At 52.0% G+C, this 23380-nt stretch overlaps 1 protein-coding gene across 1 annotated transcript in view; it reads left to right on the top strand.

Moving 5' to 3' along the window:
- EIF4EBP2 (eukaryotic translation initiation factor 4E binding protein 2) overlaps nucleotides 1-23380 on the top strand; it is a 104778-nt gene that overhangs the window by 65294 nt on the left and 16104 nt on the right. Inside the window, exon 2 of the mRNA XM_069610502.1 lies at nucleotides 10114-10290. Within this exon, the coding sequence (XP_069466603.1) occupies nucleotides 10114-10290 (177 nt within the window). The remainder of the gene's footprint in view (nucleotides 1-10113; nucleotides 10291-23380) is intronic.

Here is a 23380-nt window from a genome sequence, read left to right as displayed (position 1 = left end):
ATTGGGAAATTGAGTTTGCATTTGTATTGGGGCTATGGCGACCGCATCTCCTAAGCTACAGTGCGGTGGAAAAAACTCTAGCTGTACCAAATTGCATAATACTTCTTGTGTTCTGTAGTATGGGAGTTATTCTTGTATTATAGCTTTGTTTGGCCTTTTTTTATTTAGGAAATAACTGCATGGTGAAAACCATGCTTTGCTGCATGTTCTGAAAGCTGGAATGGGAAGATAGCTTCCTGAGAGGGTTTACCGAACATTTGACAAAAGCTCGTGAGCCTTTTGTGATTATTTCCTAAAGTTGTTGGCAGGTGGGTGTGGAGTCGTGGTGCTCAGTTTCCTGAGTTGGTTCAATCGGTGCTTCTACGGTCTGGGGGCTACAGCTCCCGCGAATCAATGGGCTTTGTAGGTTAGCGGGTTGGCCCACGACTGTCTGGAGAAGAGGGAGAACCATGAAAATGAAGAAATATATTTATTTCGTGTATAGGAATTTGTTTGGGTTGGATGATGCAAATGAGAGAATTGCAAATAGGAATGGAAGAGTTTGTGGAATTATGCAGACTTTTTAACACCATGTTTTGGAGGGTGGAATATAGCCCTATACACGAAGGAAAAGGTGGAAGGTTTTTGTTTTGGGAACTGGGCCATGGAGTTGGTGTGGGTATGCAAGGAGCCAACAGACTGGCTGTTGGTGCTAAGCTGTAAAGATTTCAGATGTTTCTAACCCGGTTTACTCATGTTAAGAGTTTACGAATCGGCACTGTTTTTGGGACACTGCTGTATTGACAAAAGTTTTTAAATCAATTAAAATGTGAGTTTGATAAAATAAAGGTTTAATACTCCAATAATTCCTGATTTTTGTCATTGGTCATTCGTGGTCCAGTCCTTGACAGCAATGTTAAAGAGTAGGGTTGCTGGCTGTTTTTGTGGCATATGTGTAATGATTTCCTCAACTCTTGATAGCAGGACCTACCCCAATGTCGTCTTGCTATACACCCAGAGGAGCAGTGGTGCCTCTAGTTCTACACAAGCCACATTAGGAATAGAATAGGCTGTACCTAATGCAAGGCTCAAGCCGCACTTCTCTATTGTCTAGTGATAATTCACACTTATGAAATGGTGTGCTGTCTACAAGTGCCGAACTGGCATTCTTGCCGAGGAGAGAGGATGTTCGAGCTTGACTTTCTTCCCCCTTCAAGCTGTGATTGGTTGCCATGCTATCACATGGTTTATGTTGATGATCAGGCACCATGCAATCACTCTCCAGGACAAAGGCTAGATGCTCATTTTCAGGCCACCTGAAATTACTGTGACTGGCCTGCAGCAATGTGAATTGCCAAGGCCACTAAACTATTAATGCATTTCAGTTGGCAGTACACCACTCGAAGATGGTGGCCCCTTGGTGCATAGTCACTAGGAGAATATATTTGGAAGAATCCACGTGCAATCCAGCAGCAGCACATTCAATGGATGTACTGTGTCTAGGTGAATTAGTCCCGTTTTAGCACCTCAGCCAGGTAACCTCAACGGAAACTGTCCCTTCCTCTTCTCACAAAGGGGAGGGGCATACATGCGCTTGTTGGTGTACATACTCCCAACGCTAAGTGCAGCACAGGTTCTGAGAGGTATGAGCCCTGCCACCATTTCAGTTAGCATCATGAGATTGTTCCACGGCACGATCCTAGGAAAGCACAGCATACCTGAAAAGGCAGACGGTGCTTTCTACTCTTAGGTTCCTGGGTATGTGGCTGAAGGAGGTAGAACAGCTGTAGACATGCAGTGACGAGTGACTGCCTGCAAGGAAGGCTGTATCTGTCAGTAACCAGCGAGACTAGCTGTGGTATTCACTGCACACAACTGAATGAAATTATATTAATCACCCAGCAGTCTTTTGTTAGTAAGCTTCCATTAGCCGACTGTTCCCGAAGTTTAGGAGTTTGTTTGGCATCCGTGTTATGTGGGCAGCGTAAGTGGCCGAAAGCAGCACCCATGAATGTTATGCCTTCTACAATTCCTGGTCATGGAAACCTTTTTGCTACTTGGTGCTCTATACAGAAAAGACCAATCAGCTGTGCCAGAAATAGAATTTCAGTACGTTTGTGCAGAGCCCATAATCTCTGCAGGCGCCCGTACCGTTAGGCTGTTCTTGGGGATGTACCGTTCACCCAATACATTTGTCCGGTGTTGATTTTCAAACGCAATGTTACACAAGACAAGCCAGCATAGTGTTTACACTAACCATGGACCAGAAGTTTGAAGCTGGTTAATTCTTTTCATTTCATTTTCTCGCACTTCCAAGAGGGCTGATTTTTCTTAATAGTTGCATGCCGGCTTTATGGTTGTATATGCAGTCTACCTGGCACCTTTCACTTGTGTGCTTAATCTGCTTTCTCAACGAGCTTTACCTTTTCACTTGTTTTAAAAATCACAAGATGTTGATTATCCCACAGCTCCATTGACTCGTTGCACTAGGTTTTTATAAAAAGCCTTACTTTCAGAGTTGGATATTAAGATTTGATTAGCAGTATATAAATTGTGGTTTTTATTCCAATTCCAAAACCAGTTCCTGGGAATCTGGTCCCAACTACTGCTGGGAACCAGGAGAAAGTACCAGCACACTGCGAGTAACTTTCACATGAGATGCACTTTTGAACTTTTTGCCCATAATGTATGCTCCATCATATTTGGATGTGTCGTCCTAATTCAAACATTCAGTCTTCTATGCATGTTTGTTATGCACCAGTTACTGGGCAGTCGAAGGTAGCTGCCGGTTATAAGCTAATCAGGTTCTCTCTGCTTAGAGGAAGGAGCTAAATAGCTCCCTGCGATTGTGAACCCCTGTTGGTGTGATCTACCACATCTGAAAGTAATGCTTTGACGATCTGCTTGACCAGACTATTTACATTTTCTCACGCATATGCGAAGTGTGCTCTGTATTGGGAACAGTCACATGCCAGTGTGGCTGCCATATTCCTGATTAGCACCGTTTTTGGAAGAAATGCAACCAAGGAGACTGTTGGATCAAGTGGTAACAGTTTGAATACTAACTTTGGCTTTTCTACAGACTTCTGAAAACAATGGAGTAGAAAACCCGGCTGACCCAATCTCATCCACATGTGAGCATGTGGTGCTGTCAATTCAGGGGATCTTGCTGAAACCAGCAAGCTGTCAGTACCCTTCTGGAAGGTGGGGGGGGGGGGGTGTCAGGAGCCCAGCAAGGCGATGTCATGCCTGCTTTGTAATTGTACGGTCTGTCGTTCAAATGGTGAATGTGATGAGCACATGGCTCTGCTTTGCTCCACCCCTTATTAGTTGAGCATGTGTGGGGCTCGGCGGGGGAGGAGAGGGGAGGACGGGGGTGCAGAGACCATCTTTCTGGAAAAGACTGAATGGCTTCCTTATGTTTTTATGAGACTCCTTGGGTCCAGAGGACATCCGTTATACTCTAATGGCAAATGAACAATAAGAGAAATCGAAGATGGTGAGGTTGTTACACAAGCACTTGCTGGCCACCCTTTGGGCAATAGCAGCACAGACCTGCAACTCGCAGATAGCTGTTTTTTCCCTACATTTGTTATTTGCTCACTTCAAATAACACCCAATGCACCCAACAAATATATTCTGTTATCCTTTAGGATTTACTTGTGGTATTCACTAATTGTGACGTTGTGCTTTTTGTGGCACACTTTTTGAATGACTTCTAACATCTGTAGAACGACCAATATAACAAGATCATATAAAGTTTTTATACCAGAATTTGTGGAATTTCTAGTACCAATGCGCGAAGCAGTTTAATGCTGAACGTGCATTTTTGTGAGATTTATTTTTATTTATAAAGAGCAATTATTGGAATGCTTTATGTAATTGAGCTTTTCAAATGTAGATTTTGCCAGTGAACTATTTTATGTAACATTGCACTTGATTAGGGTACATTGCAATGAGTTGCTTTTGAATGTTCTCTTTATATTTGGTGCTGTCTAAATGTAATTTAGTTTCTCCAGCATGGGGTCGGGCATGGATTCACATGCTCATGAATATTCCCCGTCGTCAGGCTGGGAATCCTCGGTAAAGAAAAAACCAGTATCAGTTTCGTTTCTGATCTGTCTTTCGTAGTAGTAACCAGTCACTGGTCTCTGCGTCATACTGACCACAGCCAATGACTGCCCTCTACCTAAGCACCGCCTCTGGCAGCCATCTTCAGATTTTTACCGCACGTTCATGTGTTGGGATCCTCGTGCTATTGCTCTCCAGCGTTAGTGCTATTTTTTTCACGTTGTTTGCGCAAAAACTTCGTTTTTTCAGTCAAAAGAGCCTCAAGCTCCACCGACTCTACATCCGATCAACGGGGAACCGTGTCGGATTCGTCTGCGCCCCTCAAGGGTGAAGATTTCGTCGAGCTACGCTTTTGGAGGACTCCAGAAGCTTCTCGGGCCCGGACATGGCCCAGGAGAAGGGAAGCTCGACGCCCGGAAAGCTGTTCAGGGTCTGCCCTGGATGCCAGCTGCAGAACGTCTTTAAGGAGGACGAACACTCCTTCTGTCTCTACTGCTTACATGAGGACAAGACGCACGTGGAGAAGGACTGTGCGTTTTGCGGCAATATGTCGGAGCGGACCATGAAGGACCGCCATCAACGTCTCGCCAACTGGCTGGAAGGGAGGAGCCCGTCGGGCGAGAAGAAGAGGAAGAAATCCGAGCGGTCTTCTAAGACCTTTGAGGACGCCCCGGCGACGGGGGTCCAACACAAGGCCAAGCACCGCGAGTCCGCTGGCACCAGGAGCGCCGAACGGTCGGGCTCTACGGGCGCCAGGCAGGGCGCACCCTCCCCGGCACCTTCAGCCACGAGCCAACGCTCTGGGTCAGGTAAGAGGAAGGGCGAGCACCCGGCAAAGCTCCTGGAGAGGCCCCGGTCGAGCTCGAAGGCCCCATCGGAGGGGGAGCGAGGCAGTGTCCGTCCCCCACCCTCAAGGATAAGGCGGTGAGCGCACCTAAGGTGGTGAAGGCCTTAATCCATCCGGCCAAGCCCTCTATCGATACTGTCGCGGCGACCCTGGCTCAGCCTGTGGAGGCTACACCAGTGGTGGCGACCTCGGGGGCTCAGTCTCCCTGCCACCTCGGAGGGTGTCCTCTTTTGTGCCCATCGATAGGACCCCCGTGAAATCCCCGGCGGGGAAGAAAAGGGGGGGGCAGGGCGTCGTGGTAGATTCGGCTTCAACCTCGGAGGAAGAGCTGATCGAGGTCTTAAGCCACGGCCTTGGCGTGGAAGAAGACCAGGCCGTCGGGATGGATCCCGACGCAGGTGACGACGACATCGTCGAGGGTGCCGACGGGGCCCCTGATCGCCCGTCTGATTCCCCTCTGCCAGCGCGGCAAGACAACTCGGCGGCCATTTTGTTGGCTATACAGTCCTTATGCTCAGAGATAAGGACGAGACTGCCGTTGCCGACGGAGGAACCTCTCCCGTCGGGGGATCCTGAGCCGGGACCTTCTGGTATTCCCCCGCCCAAGAAAAGGATTCAACCTCCACCTCCTTTTCAGCCGTCGCGCACCGTCCAGCCCTCCTCCCCGTCCACCCGAGGGGATGATACGGGGACTGACACGGCAGCGACAGGTACGGACGACGAGGTTTAAGACGAGGATCTACCGTCGTCACCTCCCACCAGGGCTTCTCCGCCCGACGAGATTGGTTCGTTCCACTCCATGATCGCCAGGGCATCCGAGCTTTTCCAACTCTGCCCTGAGGAGAAGAAAAAGGAAGGATTCCTTTATCAACGGCGCGAGGCCAAGAGGAAGACGGTCCTCGCGGTGCCTCTACTGGACGACATTTGGGATGAGGGCCTCGCCCTCCTCAAGAATCCTTCCACTACGCCAGCTAGAAGAGACCGGTACGAGAAGAAGTACCGGGTCCTGGACGCGGCCCCCCTGTGCCTCCGGGCGCAGCCTACCCCGGACTCCGTCTCCGCGGCGGCCACGAAGAAAGCGGGGGGGGGGGGGGAGTGCGGCCTCCACATCGACTTCCCCACCGGACGGCGAGGGAAAGAAATTGGACTTTATGGGACGCAGGGTCATCTCGTCTGCAGCGACGACGATTAAAGCGGCCAACGCCTTGGCTATCGTGGCCCGCTACGACAGGGAGCTATGGTACAAACTGGCTCCCCTGCTGGACTTCCTACCGGACGACAAGAGGGCGGATGCCCTGGAGATCCTACAGGAAGGTGAGGTGGCGTTGGACCACGCCATCACTATTGCGTCGGACATCGCCGACACTGGGTTTCGCCAGTTGGGCAACGGCGTGTGCCTTAGGTGGCGTGGATGGCTCAAGGCTACGGACTTCCGTCAAGACGTACAGACCAGAGTCCTGGACATGCCGTTCGATGGGAACAACCTGTTTGGGGAAAACAGTGGACGATTCCCTTCAGGCCATTAAAGCGGACACTGAGACGGCCCGGGCCCTTGGGGTTCTGCAACAACGACGGACGCCCTTTCGGAGCAGCGGAGGCAAGGGCGCCTCCAAAGGTTCCGGCGGCGGTTTCTCCACCTACCGTCAAGCGGCCCGCTCGTCGTCTCGGGAGGCCTACAGAGGACGAGGCAAGTCTGGCGGACCCCGCCGTCAAGGCGGCAAAGCCTCGTCGAAACAGGATTGAACCGACCGTGGGGTCGGGCCCCCACCGATGCACCCCGGTGGGAGGCCGGCTGGCGAGCTTCGTCAGCGTGTGGGAGTCCATCTCCACCGACCGTTGGGTGCTGGACGCCTTAGCCCAGGGCCACGCGCTCGAGTTTCAAAGAAGGTGCCCGCACGTCCCCCCCCCCCCGTGGCCAGGAAAGAGCTTCACGTCCCTCAGCTTCTCCGGGAGGTAAGGGCGATGCTCAGGAAGGGCGCCATCGAACTCGTCCCAAAGAGGCTTCGGGGCTCCGGAGTTTACTCGAGATACTTCCTCATGAAGAAGACGGGAGGATGGCGCCCCATCCTAGACCTGCGACGTCTGAACAAATTCATCAAGGCGCAGAAGTTCCGGATGGTCACCCTCCAGCACGTCCTGGGTCGGCTGGAGGAAGGAGACTTCCTGTCGTCGTTGGATTTGGAGGATGCCTACTTCCATATTCCCATCCTAAAGGGGCACCGAAAATTCCTCAGGTTTGTGGTCCAAGGGCGTCACTACCAGTTCAAAGCCCTCCCCTTCGGACTACGGTCGGCACCCAGGGTATTCACCAAGTGCCTTGCACCGGTGGCGGCACGGCTGCGCCGCGAGGGGATCCACGTCTACCCCTACCTGGACGACTGGCTCATCCGAGCCAAGACGAGGGAGCTCGCCGTGGAGCACACGGCAAGGACAGTCCAACTTCTCACGGACCTGGGATTCTCCGTGAACTACGCCAAGTCCCACCTGGTACCCGCGCAAAACGCACTGTTTCTGGGAGCGAAGCTCGACAGTGTCCCTTCTGGCCTCCGCGTCGGAGGAAAGGACCAGGTCCATCCTGGGCAAGGTAAAGCGGATGTTGGCTTCCGACGCGGCCAAGGTGAGGTCCATCAAGTCCCTCCTCGGAATGATGTCTTCTTGCATCTACCTCATTCCCATGTGCAGGCTCCGGATGCGCCCGTTGCAGGAGTTCCTGGACGCGCGCTGGATCCAAACGACGGGCGGCTTCGAGGAGAGGATCACACTCGACGAGAGTTTCCGCCGAGCGGTCCGGTGGTGGGGCACCCGCGCGCATCTGATGGCGGGCATGGACTTCCAGACCCCAGACCACCAGGAGACCGTGACCACGGATGCCTCCCTGGAAGGGTGGGGAGCGCACACCGAAAATCTGCACGCGAGAGGCCTTTGGCTCCCGACGGAGAAGTCCCTCCATATCAACGTCCTGGAGCTCCGTGCAGTGTTCTGGGCCCTCAGGTCCTTCCTTCCGTCCCTCAAGGGCAAGGTGGTGAGGATCTTCACCGACAACACCACCACCATGTTTTACATCAGGAAACGGGGCGGAACCAGGTCCCCAGCACTGTCCAAGGAGGCGCAGGACCTGTGGCATTGGGCCGTCGCCCAAAGGATGTTTCTGGTGCCATTTCATCTGGCAGGGATAAAAAACACCATCGCCGACTCACTCAGCAGGGAGCTGCGCTCGTGCCACGAGTGGGAACTACGGCAGGATCTAGTGGATCGCCTCTTCCGACGGTGGGGCACACCCCAGATCGACCTGTTCGCGACGGCGACGAACTCAAAGTGCCGGAGGTTCGCCAGCAGGTTTCCCCAGGCGAGGAGCATGGGCGATGCTTTCTCGTTCCCCTGGGAGGGCCTGTTCCTCTACGCGTTCGTTCCTTTGCCACTGCTAATCCGGCTCGTCAACCAGCTCAAGAGGTCACGGTGCAGGATGTTCCTCGTCGCACCTGCGTGGCCGAGGCAGATATGGTTCCCGGACCTTCTGGACTTGTCAGCGTCCCCGCCAATCAAGCTGCCGGTGGACGCGGATCTACTCTCCAGGGAAGGAGGCGCCATCCTCCACCACGACCCGAAATTGCTGAACTTGCAGGCCTGGCTCCTGCAGCGCTAGAGTTTGGAGGATACGACATACCGGCCGACTGCAGAGAGGTTCTTGCAAAGGCCAGGGCGTCCTCGACTCTTAAATGCTACGGACACAAATGGAATAGGTTCTCTGTCTGGTGCCACGCACAGAAGATTAACCCTCTACGGATTACGGCTCCTCAGGTACTGCCGTACCTGCTGATGCTGGCCAAAGCTGGTCTGGCACACACGTCCATCAAGATTCATCTTGCTGCGATCTCCCGATACACCAGAACCACGGGGCGGACGTCCTTGTGGTCTCATCGTCTGGTGAAAGAGTTCATGAAGGGACTGTTCAGATCGTTCCCGCCGGTGAAGGCTCCGGCCCCAGCATGGGAGCTCAACGTGGTGCTGACCAAGCTCATGGGACCTCCGTTCGAGCCTTTGCACTCGGCCCCATTGAAGTTTGTCGTGGAAAACAGCGTTTCTTGTGGCCATCACCCCCGCACGACTTGTGGGAGAGATCCAGGCCCTTTCCTGCAAGGCCCCGTACTTGACTTTTCACGACACGAGGGTAGTGCTCAGGACGCACCCCTCCTTCATGCCCAAGGTGCCGTCGGACTTTCATCTCAACGAACCCTTGGTGTTGCCTGTGTTCTTCCCGTCGCCTTCGTCGCCGGCTGAGAGGACTTTGCACTCGCTGGATGTGGCTAGAGCGCTGAAGTTCTACGTGGACCGCACCAAGTGTTTTCGGAAGACGTCACAACTCTTTGTGAACTTTGGACCTGTCAATCAGGGGAAGGCTCTCTCGAAGGCTTCCATTTCCAGATGGCTCTCCGGCTGTATCATGTACTGTCATCGGTTGGCAAACCGACCGCTGCCTGGCCGTCCGAGAGCCCATTCCACCAGAGCGATCGCAGCTACCACGGCGTTCCTTTCTGGTGTGCCCCTGCTGGACATATGTAGGGCTGCTACGTGGAGGTCGACGCACACCTTCACTAAATTTTACTGCGTCGATCGGGATTCCAGGGTCGGTCAAGCAGTGCTGCGCAACCTGTTCGCCTAAGGTGAGCCTGGTGAGGAGGTAAGATGCTTAAGGTTGAGTTTGATGTGATGCTTAATGTTGAGCCTTTGCCACCTCCCGTGGTTGTGCATGTGTGTACTGCTATGTATTCTTTATTCATGAGCATGTAAATCCATGCCAGACCCCATGCTGGAGAAGGAACAAGTTACTTACCTGTAACTGTTGTTCTCCAGCATGGGTCTGGCATGGATTCACATGCGAACCCTCCCGCCTACCCCTCTGCGGCTCTTCACTAGGTCATACTGCCACTTCACGTGCTTCCAAATCTGAAGATGGCTGCCAGAGGCGGTGCTTAGGTAGAGGGCAGTCATTGGCTGTGGTCAGTATGACGCAGAGACCAGTGATTGGTTACTACTACGAAAGACAGATCAGAAACGAAACTGATACTGGTTTTTCTTTACTGAGGATTCCCAGCCTGACGACGGGGAATATTCATGAGCATGTGAATCCATGCCAGACCCATGCTGGAGAACAACAGTTACAGGTAAGTAACTTGTTCCTTTTACAGTTTGTATAACTGCTTTGGTTCTTTTCATAGGTACCAGAATAATCTATGACCGCAAATTTCTATTGGATCGCCGCAATTCACCATTGGCTCAGACTCCACCTCGTCGCCTGCCTGACATTCCAGGTGTCACCAGCCCCGGCACCATTGTTGAGGAGCCCAAAGTGGAAGCCAACAACTTAAACAATCATGACAGAAAGCCACCAGTTGGTAAGATTTTGGAATGCCTGGTTGGTTACTTGTCTGCCCTTAACAGCAATATATCTTCCTGTCAAAATCTAAAACATTTTGTATAGCGCACATTCTTCTTTGATGAAAGTGCATTTAAACAAGGATTCAGTGCTGTGATCTACACTGCTCAGGCGTCGGTTTCCTTGATTGATGGCGTCTTGCTGGTCAATGGCAGTCGTATGTGGTGACCAGCAGGTTTAAGGTGGGATCACATGGAGGCTCCAACTAGTTCTGTTTTTTGTCACTGGAGCTAAATTGCATGGATGAAGACTCACATGGCCAGGGAACACCCAATTACTGACACCTGACTATTGTTAAATGGTTTTGAGCAACAGTAAAACGATTGCATGGAAATTGGTTCATGATGGCTGAAACAAAGATTCTTAGGAAACTTGGTCCTTTATCTGAGGATTATTTATGAAGGGCAGTAATCAAAAAGGCATTATGAATGTTCCAGACAGGAAGGTCTGCTGCTTAGCTCGCTTTAGTGCTCTGTCCCTTTGGGACCACACGCCCATTTCAGGATTCCTCTCTTCAGCAAGTGTCCAAAAAGTCCTCCCCTCCAATGGGGCTCTTTCTGGCGGTTACTTCACTCTTCTAGGAGCCAGCTAGTAGGTAATTTTCCAATCACTTCTGTGTCCCAATTATAGGAGGTTCTCAATTTACTACTATACCTCAGATGTAGGTTTTTCCCACTGGACGGGTGTCTGAAATCTAAGTTATCTACTTGCTGCTAGATCTAAAAATGTATGTGCCCAATCTCCCCCCCACCCTCCCTGCCCTGTGTGCCACTTCTAGAGCTCCTGTGTTTCAAATCTAGGTCATCCCCAGCTGCTTTATTCCACTTTTAGGTGTCTCCAATTGCTGTTTCTTCCAATCCTGGGTGTTGTCACATCAGCACTGCGCTTCCTTACTGCAGCTGTTCACTTCTAGGTGTTTTTGCACTGTTCCCCAAAAAACTAGAAGACTTGAAGAGAACAGAATATGCCATGCCACTGAAGAGAAAACTAACAGATAAACGAAATGGAACCACACCAGGCCACCAACACAACAGAGCGCACACCCATAAGCACGAGAAAAAACACACTCAAAACCAAGTAATTATACCCAACACCATACCTCTCTACAGACCACTTGCCAGAGCAGCATATGCCCGCCATAAATGTTAGACGCACCGGCTGGATACCAGGACCACACTGGAAAAGGGCAGAAACATGGAATGATTAAGATTTGAAATTCACTCCATATATCACCAAAACCCAAGGGGGTTACCTACAGCAACTAGATAAAGAAGAGCTAGCAGTAGTCGAGGACCCTATACAAAATCTAGCCGACCACTCCATGATGAAATGGACCTAAAAACGCAACCTACACCCTGAGGATAAGGAGGAAACACCACACAAAGACTGAAAGCAGGAAGAAAACTTGACACTATAGAAAATGCGCTGTAATCTAATAAGATTCATGTTCAAACATGAAACGGATCTATCTAATCTGCAACGGTGGAATTGACATCCTATTTGTCACAGAAATCTGGCTAGATGACAACTATAAAGTCGGACTACACAGCAGTCTACCTGATCACCTCAAATGCTTACAGCTACACGGAAAAGGAAAAAGAGGACTTGCAGTGGCCTACAAAGAACACCTAAAAATAAAAGCTGACCCACTGAACATACCGACCTGTCCAGACATCAGACACAATAACAAACCTCACATTCATACTAATCTATAGACCTCTGACCTATGACACAACCTTCATAGAAGCTGTTACGAACCTTGCATCAGACATGATCATCTGATCATCCTGCAGGACTTCAACATATGGTTTGAAGAGAAAATGAACTCGCAGAAATCCCTAAGCAGCCTGAGACTGAGGCTATGTCAGATGGTGAAAGGAGCGACACCCGGCTGGACACTCTTGATGCAATCTTCACCAATAGAAAACTGTTATCAACTGCGCCACCAATATAAATACTATGGAGCGACCACCTCATTATACCTTCCATGATCCAACTACCTTCAAAAGCATCCAAAAATCCCCAAAGGTGCCCCCAGAATGGAGAAGAAACTGGAATACTGTCAAAAGCAGTAATTAGAAGAACTAAAATTCTCAAAGCCATTGATCGCAACCGACTTAAAAACAGACCTAATCAATGGATCGTGGAAACAATTGACAGCATCTCCCAGGAAAACCCTCATCCATCACGAAAGACAGCAGTGGAAAGTTGGTTCCCCACCTCAATACAATGAAAAAAACTAACTGGAAACTAGACCAAGAATGGAGAAACTGACCAAGCCAAAAGAATAACTTAAACAAATTTGAGCATACAAAAAAGGAAACTCCTAAAGCTAAAAAATAACAAACTGGTACAAAAGCCACCAACACTCAAAGAACTATTCAACATCGTAAACGAGATGATCAATTCTCTATAGGTGTTTTTTTAATGGAGGGTTGGCATGGTAGTGATGTCTCGGATGTTGCATCAGTTGTGTGCATGATAGTGTTCAGGGTGTCTAATAGACTGCAGTGCTTCCTTCATAGTGATGTCTCCTGGAAGGTTTAGGTACCTGTGGGGTGTGTACGACATGGTGATTACCTGTTCGGAGAAGTAGTCAATGAAGGTAGTGGGGTAGTGACGTTGAAGGTGGATGTTTCAGTGTCCGAGGGATACAATTTATGTTAATGGTATTGCTGGTTTCCTTTGCATGGTTTCCAGGTGCTCTGACGGATCTAAAAAAGGGTGTTTTGTCGGTTAGAGAGGGGGGAAATGCAATATAGCTGTGTGCAGACCAAAACTACCCTAAGCTCTGCGTGCAGGTCTGTTTTAAGACCTATGTTGCAAGCATGGAGGCATTTGTAGTCCATGTGGGACCTTGCATGCATTGCCCATATGGTATGCAGTGATTTTATTGTATCTAGAACACCATTTTTAGTTGAACGTCTTTACTGAAGTAACGACAATTTTAAAAAATGTCGTAAAGAGTTAAAATTGGTAGGGATGGGGTTGCAGTGGCATAAATGCAGGAAAAATGCATGGTTTAAGGGGGGCCCCACAAATGAAAGATCGGTATTTTTGGTAAAAGTTTAGCAAAACATGTTTTTTCGTTCAGTAAAATCGGGTAACCTGCCCATGTATAAGTTGGTTGTAGAGGTGTAGGGTACTGTTTCTGTTGGGACGGTTATTTAATTGCTGTTTGTGGCCTAAGTATACATTTAGTGTGTGAGCCTAGAGGATGAAAAGGTTGGTGTGCCTGGTAGTCACCATCGCACATCCATAGGGGGCAGTGAGTGGTGCATACGTCTAATGTACTTGTGCGGAGATGTCTTTAGGGACTCTGTAGTGACCTTGTCTTTGGAAGTGTGCAGCGACTGATCATTTGAGAGGGAATACTGGGAGGAGGGGCAATACCCAGGGAGCATGCAGCAGTTGGTGAGAATAGATCTTTCTCCAGCATTGGATCTTTCATGGATTCACATGCTTAGAATAGTCCCCGTCGACAGACTGGGAATCTTCTAAGCATGTGAATTTATGAAAGATACCAATGCTGGAGAAATGGAGTTACAGGTAAACCATTCCCTTCCCCGGGAGTGTTTCGGAATGGGTATTAGAGGTCCATAATAACTCCTCAAGCTAGGAGGTCTAGGTCGGATATCCAGGAGATAGTCATTTGCATTTCTCTGGGCATCGGTGAGATCAGCTAGGGTGGGAATTGCATTGGGTGAGATCAGTGATGCACCAACTTGGGGTTATGGCAGCAAATGACAGTGGGCATAATCAATGGGTCATCTTGTTGTAGCATAGGAAAATGCTAGTGGAATTGTAAGGGTAGGGTGGCAGCAAACAATGAAGCCACATATACAAAGGCATACCATGGTCTAGCAAGGCATTGCAATGTGTGTCTTCACACATTATAAATGCTAACAAGAGAACTACTTGGTTTTCTCACACTCCTACCACCTTGTCACTGTCAATCTCGTTCCCCAAATCTTTCCAATATAGACCACCTGCAGCAAGGATTTGGAAATACACTTACCAGAGAGGAGTGGTAATCTGGAGACAACACTCATTACCATAAGTGCAGTGCCAAGTGATATAGGAGCGCAAAATGTATGTTCAAACAAAGGGCTGTCTGAGATGGAAATATACGTAGAAGGTTAGGAGGCTGCGGTTTGTCTCAGTTTGCTCAGGTGCTACTTTGTAGGCAGTGTCTAGATTTGTGCCTGTGTGGTGGGGGCCGGGGGGTTGAGAAGCATTTGGCAGGTGATCAGGCCGGCAGCCAGAATCCCTGGTTGTTCCCGGAAGTCTGCTTAAAGCTTCAAACCTCTCCAAAGTACACACAGATATGGCCAAATAATGAATTCCCTCATACACACCTCCTCCCCAGGTGTAGTTGAATTATGCTCCCATTATACATGGGCTCCTTCATGGGGAACTGAGGAAAGGGCAAGATGAAATCTGGTGTGTGGAATCCTTAACGCTTGTGAAGCTGCATGCTACAGCTGCAGAAAGGTGAATAGAATTGATTGTTTTTTCAAGAATCTGATGATTGAGGGAAAGGGGGGGGGGCCTGAAGTGTCCTCCATGCAGGATTGCTGCATAGTCATTGGTGAGCATCCTCTTCAGTTTCTTTGATGGGAGATGTTTGCTTGCTTGAGGGGAACATGTATGCTGTGGATTTTAATGGTGACTGAGTGTGTGTATAGGTTGTATTGTTAGAGAGCCGGGATGGGTTGTGAGTGAGCTGCAATGTATGTTGCTTAACTGAGGTGTCTGGTGTAGGAGTCCTGGAGTTGCCCTAAAGGGGAAGACTTCAGCCTAAGGTGGGGTTAATGTTGAGAGCAGTTATGTTGCTCTTTTTACTAAGTGGTAATCCTGGATATAACGCTTCCTAGCCCACAATTCTGGAACAAGAACCAGGTTGTTTATAGTTAAAGCTCAAATGTAGTTAAGTAAAACCTTAGGTAGTCCCCTTACTTTATGTATGGGAAGTAACCACAAGACATTACCCATCCATTAACGTGGCCAGCTAGTCTAGGGAAGAAATTCCTACTTTCTATGTTTTTCACTAAAATGTAATGCACATAACTGGCTTCCTATATCAATTCTTTCTCTTCAGTAATGTCCGGAACAAACTACTAGCCAACCATAGTCCCTAGTCACCCCAATTTTAAAAATACACACATCACACCACTGGTTACTCATCAAGATTCAATTTTCACTAACCAATGCCTATTGGTGAGTGCGCATATTGTGCACTGCAAGACATAAATTAGTTTTCGAAAACTGATCGGCAGAGCTTGCTAATTAGAATATTCCTGTTTAACAAACACATTTGATTAGCAATGTTGTACTAGTTTTGTCACCAGATGTTATCTGTACCCAAGACATAACATTGGCAACAATTCAGCATTTTTGTGTCTCACTGAACTGACATTGGTGAGATGAGTCGGACCTGCAAAATGTTTAAAATTCTGCTAGACCTGCAAGCCAAGTAACTTGGCTTCTCCAGCATGGGGTCTGGCATGGATTCACATGCTCATGAATATTCCCCGTCGTCAGGCTGGGAATCCTCGGTAAAGAAAAAAAACCAGTATCAGTTTCGTTTCTGATCTGTCTTTCGTAGTAATAACCAATCACTGGTCTCTGCGTCATACTGACCACAGCCAATGACTGCCCTCTACCTAATCTTCAGATTTTTACCGCACGTTCATGTGTTGGGATCCTCGTGCTATTGCTCTTGAGCGTTAGTGCTATTTTTTTCACGTTTTTTTCTAAAAAACTTCGTTTTTTTCGGTCAAAAGAGCCTCAAGCTCCACCGACTCTCCATCCGATCAACGGGGACCCGTGTCGGATTCATCTGCGCCCCTCAAGGGTGAAGATTTCGTCGAGCTACGCTTTTGGAGGACTCCAGAAGCTTCTCAGGCCCGGACATGGCCCAGGAGAAGGGAAGCTCGACGCCCGGAAAGCTGTTCAGGGTCTGCCCTGGATGCCAGCTGCAGAACGTCTTCAAGGAGGATGAACACTTTTTGTCTTTACTGCCTACATGAGGACAAGACGCACGTGGAGAAGGACTGTGCGTTTTGCGGCAACATGTCGGAGCGGACCATGAAGGACCGCCATCAACGTCTCGCCAACTGGCTAGAAGGGAAGAGCCCGTCCGGCGAGAAGAAGAGGAAGAAATCCGAGCGGTCTTCTAAGACCTTTGAGGACGCCCCGGCGACGGGGGTCCAACATAAGGCCAAGCACCGCGAGTCCGCTGGCACCGGGAGCGCCGAACGGTCGGGCTCTACGGGCGCCAGGCAGGGCGCACCCTCCCCGGCACCATCAACCACGAGCCAACGCTCTGGGTCGGGTAAGAGGAAGGCCAAGCACCCGGCGAAGCTCCTGGAGAGGCCCCGGTCGAGCTCGAAGGCGGAGGGGGAGCGAGGCAGTGTCCCCCCCCCCCCCAAGGATAAGGCGGTGAGCGCACCTAAGGTGGTGAAGGCCTTTATCCATCCGGCCAAGCCCTCTATCGAAACTGTCGCGGCGGCCCTGGCTCAGCCTGTGGAGGCTACACCAGTGGTGGCGACCTCGGGGCTCAGTCTCCCTGCCACCTCGGAGGGAGTCCTCTTTTGTGCCCATCGATAGGACCCCCGTGAAATCCCCCGTGGGGAAGAACGAGGGGGGGCAGGGCGTCGTAGATTCGGCCTCAACCTCGGAGGAGGAGCTGGTCGAGGTCTTAAACCACGGCCTCGGCGTGGAAGAAGACCGGCCCGTCGGGGCCCCTGATCGCCCGTCGGATTCCCCTCTGCCAGCGCCGCGAGACAACTCGGCGGCCATTTTGTTGGCTATACAGTCCTTATGCTCAGAGATAAGGACGAGACTACCGTTGCCGACGGAACTTCTCTCGTCGGGGGACCCAGAACCGGGACCTTCTGGTGTTCCCCCTACCAAGAAAAGAAGGATCCACCCTCCGCCTCCTTTTCAGCCGTCGCGCCCCTTCCAGCCCGCCTCCCCGTCCACCCGAGGGGATGTTACGGGGACTGACACGGCAGCGACGGGTACGGGCGACGAGGTATACGATGAGGATGTACCGTCGTCGCCTCCCACCAGGGCTTCTCCGCCCGACGAGATTGGATCGTTCCACTCCATGATCACCAGGGCATCCAAGCTTTTCCAACTCTGCCCTGAGGAGAAGAAGGAAGGTTTCCTTTATCAGCGGCGCGAGGCCAAGAGGAAGACGGTCCTCGCAGTGCCTCTATTGGACGACATTTGGGATGAGGGCCTCACCCTCCTCAAGAACCCTTCCACGACGCCAGCTAGAAGAGACCGGTATGAGAAAAAGTACCGGGTCCCGGACACGGCCCCCCTGTGCCTCCGGGCGCAGCCTACCCCGGACTCCGTCGTCTCCGCGGCGGCCAGGAAAAAAGCGGGTGGGGGGGGTGCGGCCTCCACATCGACTTCCCCACCGGACAGCGAGGGAAAGAAGTTGGATGCTATGGGACGCAGAGTCATCTCGTCTGCAGCGACGACGATTAAAGCGGCCAACGCCTTGGCTATCGTGGCCCGCTACGACAGGGAGCTCTGGTACAAACTGGCTCCCCTGCTGGACTTCTTGCTCGACGACAAGAGGGCAGAGGCCCTGGAGATCCTGCAGGAAGGTGAGGTGGCTTCGGACCACGCCATTTCCGTTGCGACGGACATCGACGACACTGGGTTCCGCCAGTTGGGCAACGGCGTTTGCCTTAGGCGGCGTGGATGGCTCAAGGCTACGGACTTCCGTCAAGACGTTCAGAGCAGAGTCCTGGACATGCCCTTCGATGGGAACAACCTGTTTGGGAAAACAGTGGACGATTCCCTTCAGGCCATTAAAGCGGACACCGAGACGGCCCGGGCCCTTGGAGTTCTGCAACAACGACGGACGCCCTTTCGGAGCAGCGGAGGCAAGGGCGCCTCCAAAGGTTCCGGCGGCGGTTTCTCCACCTACCGTCAAGCGGCCCGCTCGTCGTCTCAGGAGGCCTACAGAGGACGAGGCAAGTCTGGCGGACCCCGCCGTCGTAGCCAAGGCGGCAAAGCCTCGTCGAAGCAGGATTGAACCGGCCGTGGGGTCGGGCCCCCACCGAAGCACCCCGGTGGGAGGCCGGCTGGCGAGCTTCGTCAGCGTGTGGGAGTCCATCTCCACCGACCGTTGGGTGCTGGACGCCTTGGCCCGGGGCCACGCGCTCGAGTTTCAAAGAAGGTGTCCGCGCGTCCCCCCCGTGGCCAGGAAAGAACTTCACGTCCCTCAACTTCTCCTGGAGGTAAAGGCGATGCTCAGGAAGGGCGCCATTGAACTCGTCCCAAAGAGGCTTCGGGGCTCCGGAGTTTACTCGAGATACTTCCTCGTGAAGAAGACGGGGATGGCGCCCCATCCTGGACCTGCGACGTCTGAACAAGTTCATCAAGGCGCAAAAGTTCCGGATGGTCACCCTCCAGCACGTCCTGGGTCAGCTGGAGGAAGGAGACTTCCTGTCGTCGTTGGATTTGGAGGATGCCTACTTCCATATTCCCATCCTAAAGGGGCACCGAACATTCCTCAGGTTTGTGGTCCAAGGGCGTCATTACCAGTTCAAAGCCCTCCCCTTCGGACTGAGGTCGGCACCCAGGGTGTTCACCAAGTGCCTCGCACCGGTGGCGGCGCAGCTGCGCCGCGAAGGGATCCACGTCTACCCCTACCTGGACGACTGGCTCATCCGAGCCAAGACGAGGGAGCTTGCTGTGGTTCACACGGCAAGGACCGTCCAACTTCTCACGGACTTGGGATTCTCCGTGAACTATGCCAAATCCCACCTGGTACCCGCGCAAGACGCTCTGTTTCTGGGAGCGAGGCTCAACAGTGTCCCTTCTGGCCTCCCCGTCGGAGGAGAGGACCAGGACCATCCTGGGCAAGGTGCAGCGGATGTTGGTGGCCGACGCGGCCAAGGTGAGGTCCATCAAGTCCCTCCTCGGAATGATGTCTTCCTGCATCTACCTCATTCCCATGTGCAGGCTCCGGATGCGCCCGTTGCAGGAGTTCCTGGACGCGCGCTGGATCCAAACGACGGGCAGCTTCGAGGAAAGGATCACACTCGACGAGAGTTTCCGACGAGCGATCCGGTGGTGGGGCACCCGCGCGCATCTGACGGCGGGCATGGACTTCCAGACCCCAGCCCACCAGGAGACAGTGACCACGGATGCCTCCCTGGAAGGGTGGGGGAGCGCACACCGAAAATCTGCACGCAAGAGGCCTTTGGCTCCCGACGGAGAAATCCCTACATATCAACGTCCTGGAGCTCCGTGCAGTGTTTTGGGCCCTCGGGTCCTTCCTTCCGTCCCTCAAGGGCAAGGTGGTGAGGATCTTCACCGACAACACTAAACTAAACACCACCACCATGTTTTACATCAGGAAACAGGGCGGAACCAGGTCCCCAGCACTGTCCAAGGAGGCGCAGGACCTGTGGCATTGGGCCGTCGCCCAAAGGATGTTTCTGGTGCCGTTTCATCTGGCAGGGATAAAAAACACCATCGCTGACTCGCTCAGCAGGGAGCTGCGCTCGTGCCACGAGTGGGAACTAAGGCAGGATCTAGTGGATCGCCTCTTCCGACGGTGGGGCACACCCCAGATCGACCTGTTCGCGACGGCGACGAACTCCAAGTGCCGGAGGTTCGCCAGCAGGTTTCCCCAGGCGAGGAGCATGGGCGATGCTTTCTCGTTCCCCTGGGAGGGCCTGTTCCTCTACGCGTTCCCTCCTTTGCCGCTGCTAATCCGGCTCGTCAACCAGCTCAAGAGGTCACGGTGCAGGATGATCCTCGTCGCACCTGCGTGGCCGAGGCAGATATGGTTCCCGGACCTTCTGGACTTGTCAGCGTCCCCGCCAATCAAGCTGCCGGTGGACGCGGATCTACTCTCCAGGGAAGGAGGCGCCATCCTCCACCATGACCCGAAATCGCTGAACTTGCAGGCCTGGCTCCTGCAGCGCTAGAGTTTGGAGGATACGACATACCGGCCGACTGCAGAGAGGTTCTTGCAAAGGCCAGGGCGTCCTCGACTCTTAAATGCTACGGACACAAATGGAAGAGGTTCTCTGTCTGGTGCCACGCACAGAAGATTAACCCTCTACGGATTACGGCTCCCCAAGTACTGCCGTACCTGCTGACGCTGGCCAAAGCTGGACTGGCACACGCGTCCAAGATTCATCTTGCTGCGATCTCCCGATACACCAGAACCACGGGGCGGACGTCCTTGTGGTCTCATCGTCTGGTGAAAGAGTTCATGAAGGGACTTTTCAGATCGTTCCCGCCGGTGAAGGCTCCGGCCCCGGCGTGGGAGCTCAACGTGGTGCTGACCAAGCTCATGGGACCTCGGTTCGAGCCTCTGCACTCGGCCCCGTTGAAGTTTCTGTCGTGGAAAACAGCGTTTCTTGTGGCCATCGCCTCCGCACGCCGGGTGGGAGAGATCCAGGCCCTTTCCTGCAAGGCCCTGTACTTGACTTTTCACGACACGAGGGTAGTGCTCAGGACGCACCCCTCCATGCCCAAGGTGCCGTCGGACTTCCATCTCAACGAACCCTTGGTGTTGCCTGTGTTCTTCCCGTCGCCTTCGTCGCCGGCTGAGAGGACTTTGCACTCGCTGGATGTGGCTAGAGCGCTGAAGTTCTACGTGGACCGCACGAAGTGTTTTCGGAAGACGTCACAACTCTTTGTGAACTTTGGACCTGTCAATCAGGGGAAGGCTCTCTCGAAGGCTTCCATTTCCAGATGGCTCTCCGGCTGTATCATGTACTGTCACCGGTTGGCAAACCGACCGCTGCCTGGCCGTCCGAGAGCCCATTCCACCAGAGCGATCGCAGCTACCACGGCGTTCCTATCTGGTGTGCCCCTGCTGGACATATGCAGGGCTGCTACGTGGAGGTCGACGCACACCTTCACGAAATTCTACTGCGTCGACCGGGATTCCAGGGAGGAGTCCAGGGTCGGCCAAGCAGTGCTGCGCAACCTGTTCGCCTGAGGTGAGCCTGGTGAGGAGGTAAGATGCTTAATGTTGAATTTGATGTAATGCTTAATGTTGAGCCTTTGCCACCTCCCGTGGTTGTGCATGTGTGTACTGCTATGTATTCTTTATTCATGAGCATGTGAATCCATGCCAGACCCCATGCTGGAGAAGGAACAAGTTACTTACCTGTAACTGTTGTTCTCCAGCATGGGTCTGGCATGGATTCACATGCGAACCCTCCCGCCTACCCCTCTGCGGCTATTCACTTGGTCATACTGCCACTTCACGTGCTTCCAAATCTGAAGATGGCTGCCAGAGGCCGTGCTTAGGTAGAGGGCAGTCATTGGCTGTGGTCAGTATGACGCAGAGACCAGTGATTGGTTATTACTACGAAAGACAGATCAGAAACAAAACTGATACTGGTTTTTTCTTTACCGAGGATTCCCAGCCTGACGACGGGGAATATTCATGAGCATGTGAATCCATGCCAGACCCATGCTGGAGAACAACAGTTACAGGTAAGTAACTTGTTCCTTATTCCGCTCAACCGGCGGGGAACTGACTTCTGACCAATCCCATGAGATGCTAATCTATTTGAAACAACTTGAACCGACTGCTCCCGAAACAACCCACCCCCCTGCCCCGTCATGACCAGACTAGGCCCATACCAACCTCCCCTCCCCCCTGCCAGCCCCAACCTGCAGTGACTTGCTGTCCTCCCATAATCCCTCAACAATCATGTTACCTATGGGCCACGGCCTGGGGGCGCTCGACTCCGCTGTCCAAATGACCTCCACATCTAGAGGACCTCAAACCTTTCTTCCACATGCAACCAGACTTCATTAAATGTTCAGCTAAAGTTTACAAGACCCACTTGGGATGCCTCGTCGACAGCCTGTTTGCCTAGCAACCTTTCAGGTCCCTGTTTGAGAGAGTTTGGGAGCAATGCCCCTTCGTCGCATTTCCCAACTGTGTGCTTTGTAGGGCACGGCGGGTCACTTGGGCAGGGATTCGAGGAAGTCATGTACTGCCCCGGGGTCAGTAAAGAAATGGGTTTGTTTGCTGTGTTGGACTTGTATTTTGGAAGTGTATTGCATTCAGTCCCGGGCCAGGAAGGACATGCAAGCTTTCTGGAGAGCCGGAATAAAGTCCGGATTTAAGGACACTAGAGTTCTCATATGTGAGGTCCCAGAGTTCTTTGGAGTATGTGTCGGTCCCGATAATTCAGAACTCATGCAATTATAGGGCAGGTGTTCTGGCCCGGTGTTGGCGTGATCTGTGACACCCGATGCACCCTCGCCACCAAGAATTGGGAGGACATTGGTGGCCCATGTAACACATCCTTTATAAAGTTCTCCATGAAGATCTCCATGTTTCGTTGCGAGATGGACTCCGGGACCCCCACCACTCTGGTTCTTTGTGACCTTGCCTCCAAATCTTCATTCTAGTCTGATGGTTTTCACCTGCCCACGCATCTCCTGGATTACCTTTCGTATCCTCAAGTACACTCACCCTGAGATAGACCTCAGCAGTCCTGCTTTCCTTGTCTATACGCTCCTGCATTCTGTAAACTTTGTACGCCATTCCGTCCATTTTTGTGTTAATAGATTCAATGCCCAATCGCATTTCCGCCAGCACTTGACCCAGCTCCAATATTGGGGTGCCCACGGACAGCCCGGTTGGCGCCTCTTGGGGCACCATCTTGTTACTTTCTTTGTGTAGTCCTAAAAGGCAAGCGGAACTGCTGCTTGCTTCCTGTCGCCATATAGCTTTTGATATGGTGTACTGCGATTGTCCCCCAGCACAGCCCACATGCAGTGGGGTAGGGGTGTGCACCCCGAGCAATCTGCAGACCTTGGTCAGGCCTCTTTCTATAAGCCCCTGGACGGCACCGAGCCCCCCTGAGTAGTATTTGGGTGATTTTAAACGACTCTACTCTCCCTCTTACTTTGGTCTGGTCGTGATACCTGCTCTGCCTCACCCAGGCCAGATGGTTGTCGTATTCCCCAGGACTACTCTGCCTCCAGTTGCCACAGTTCCTTGTCCCAGGTTCCCACCTTGCCCGCCAGTCACC

This window comes from Ambystoma mexicanum, chromosome 8, assembly GCF_040938575.1.
Source record: "Ambystoma mexicanum isolate Mex_15411 chromosome 8, UKY_AmexF1_1, whole genome shotgun sequence".
Taxonomy (NCBI): domain Eukaryota; kingdom Metazoa; phylum Chordata; class Amphibia; order Caudata; family Ambystomatidae; genus Ambystoma; species Ambystoma mexicanum.
This window is presented reverse-complemented; position numbering and strand designations above follow the sequence as displayed.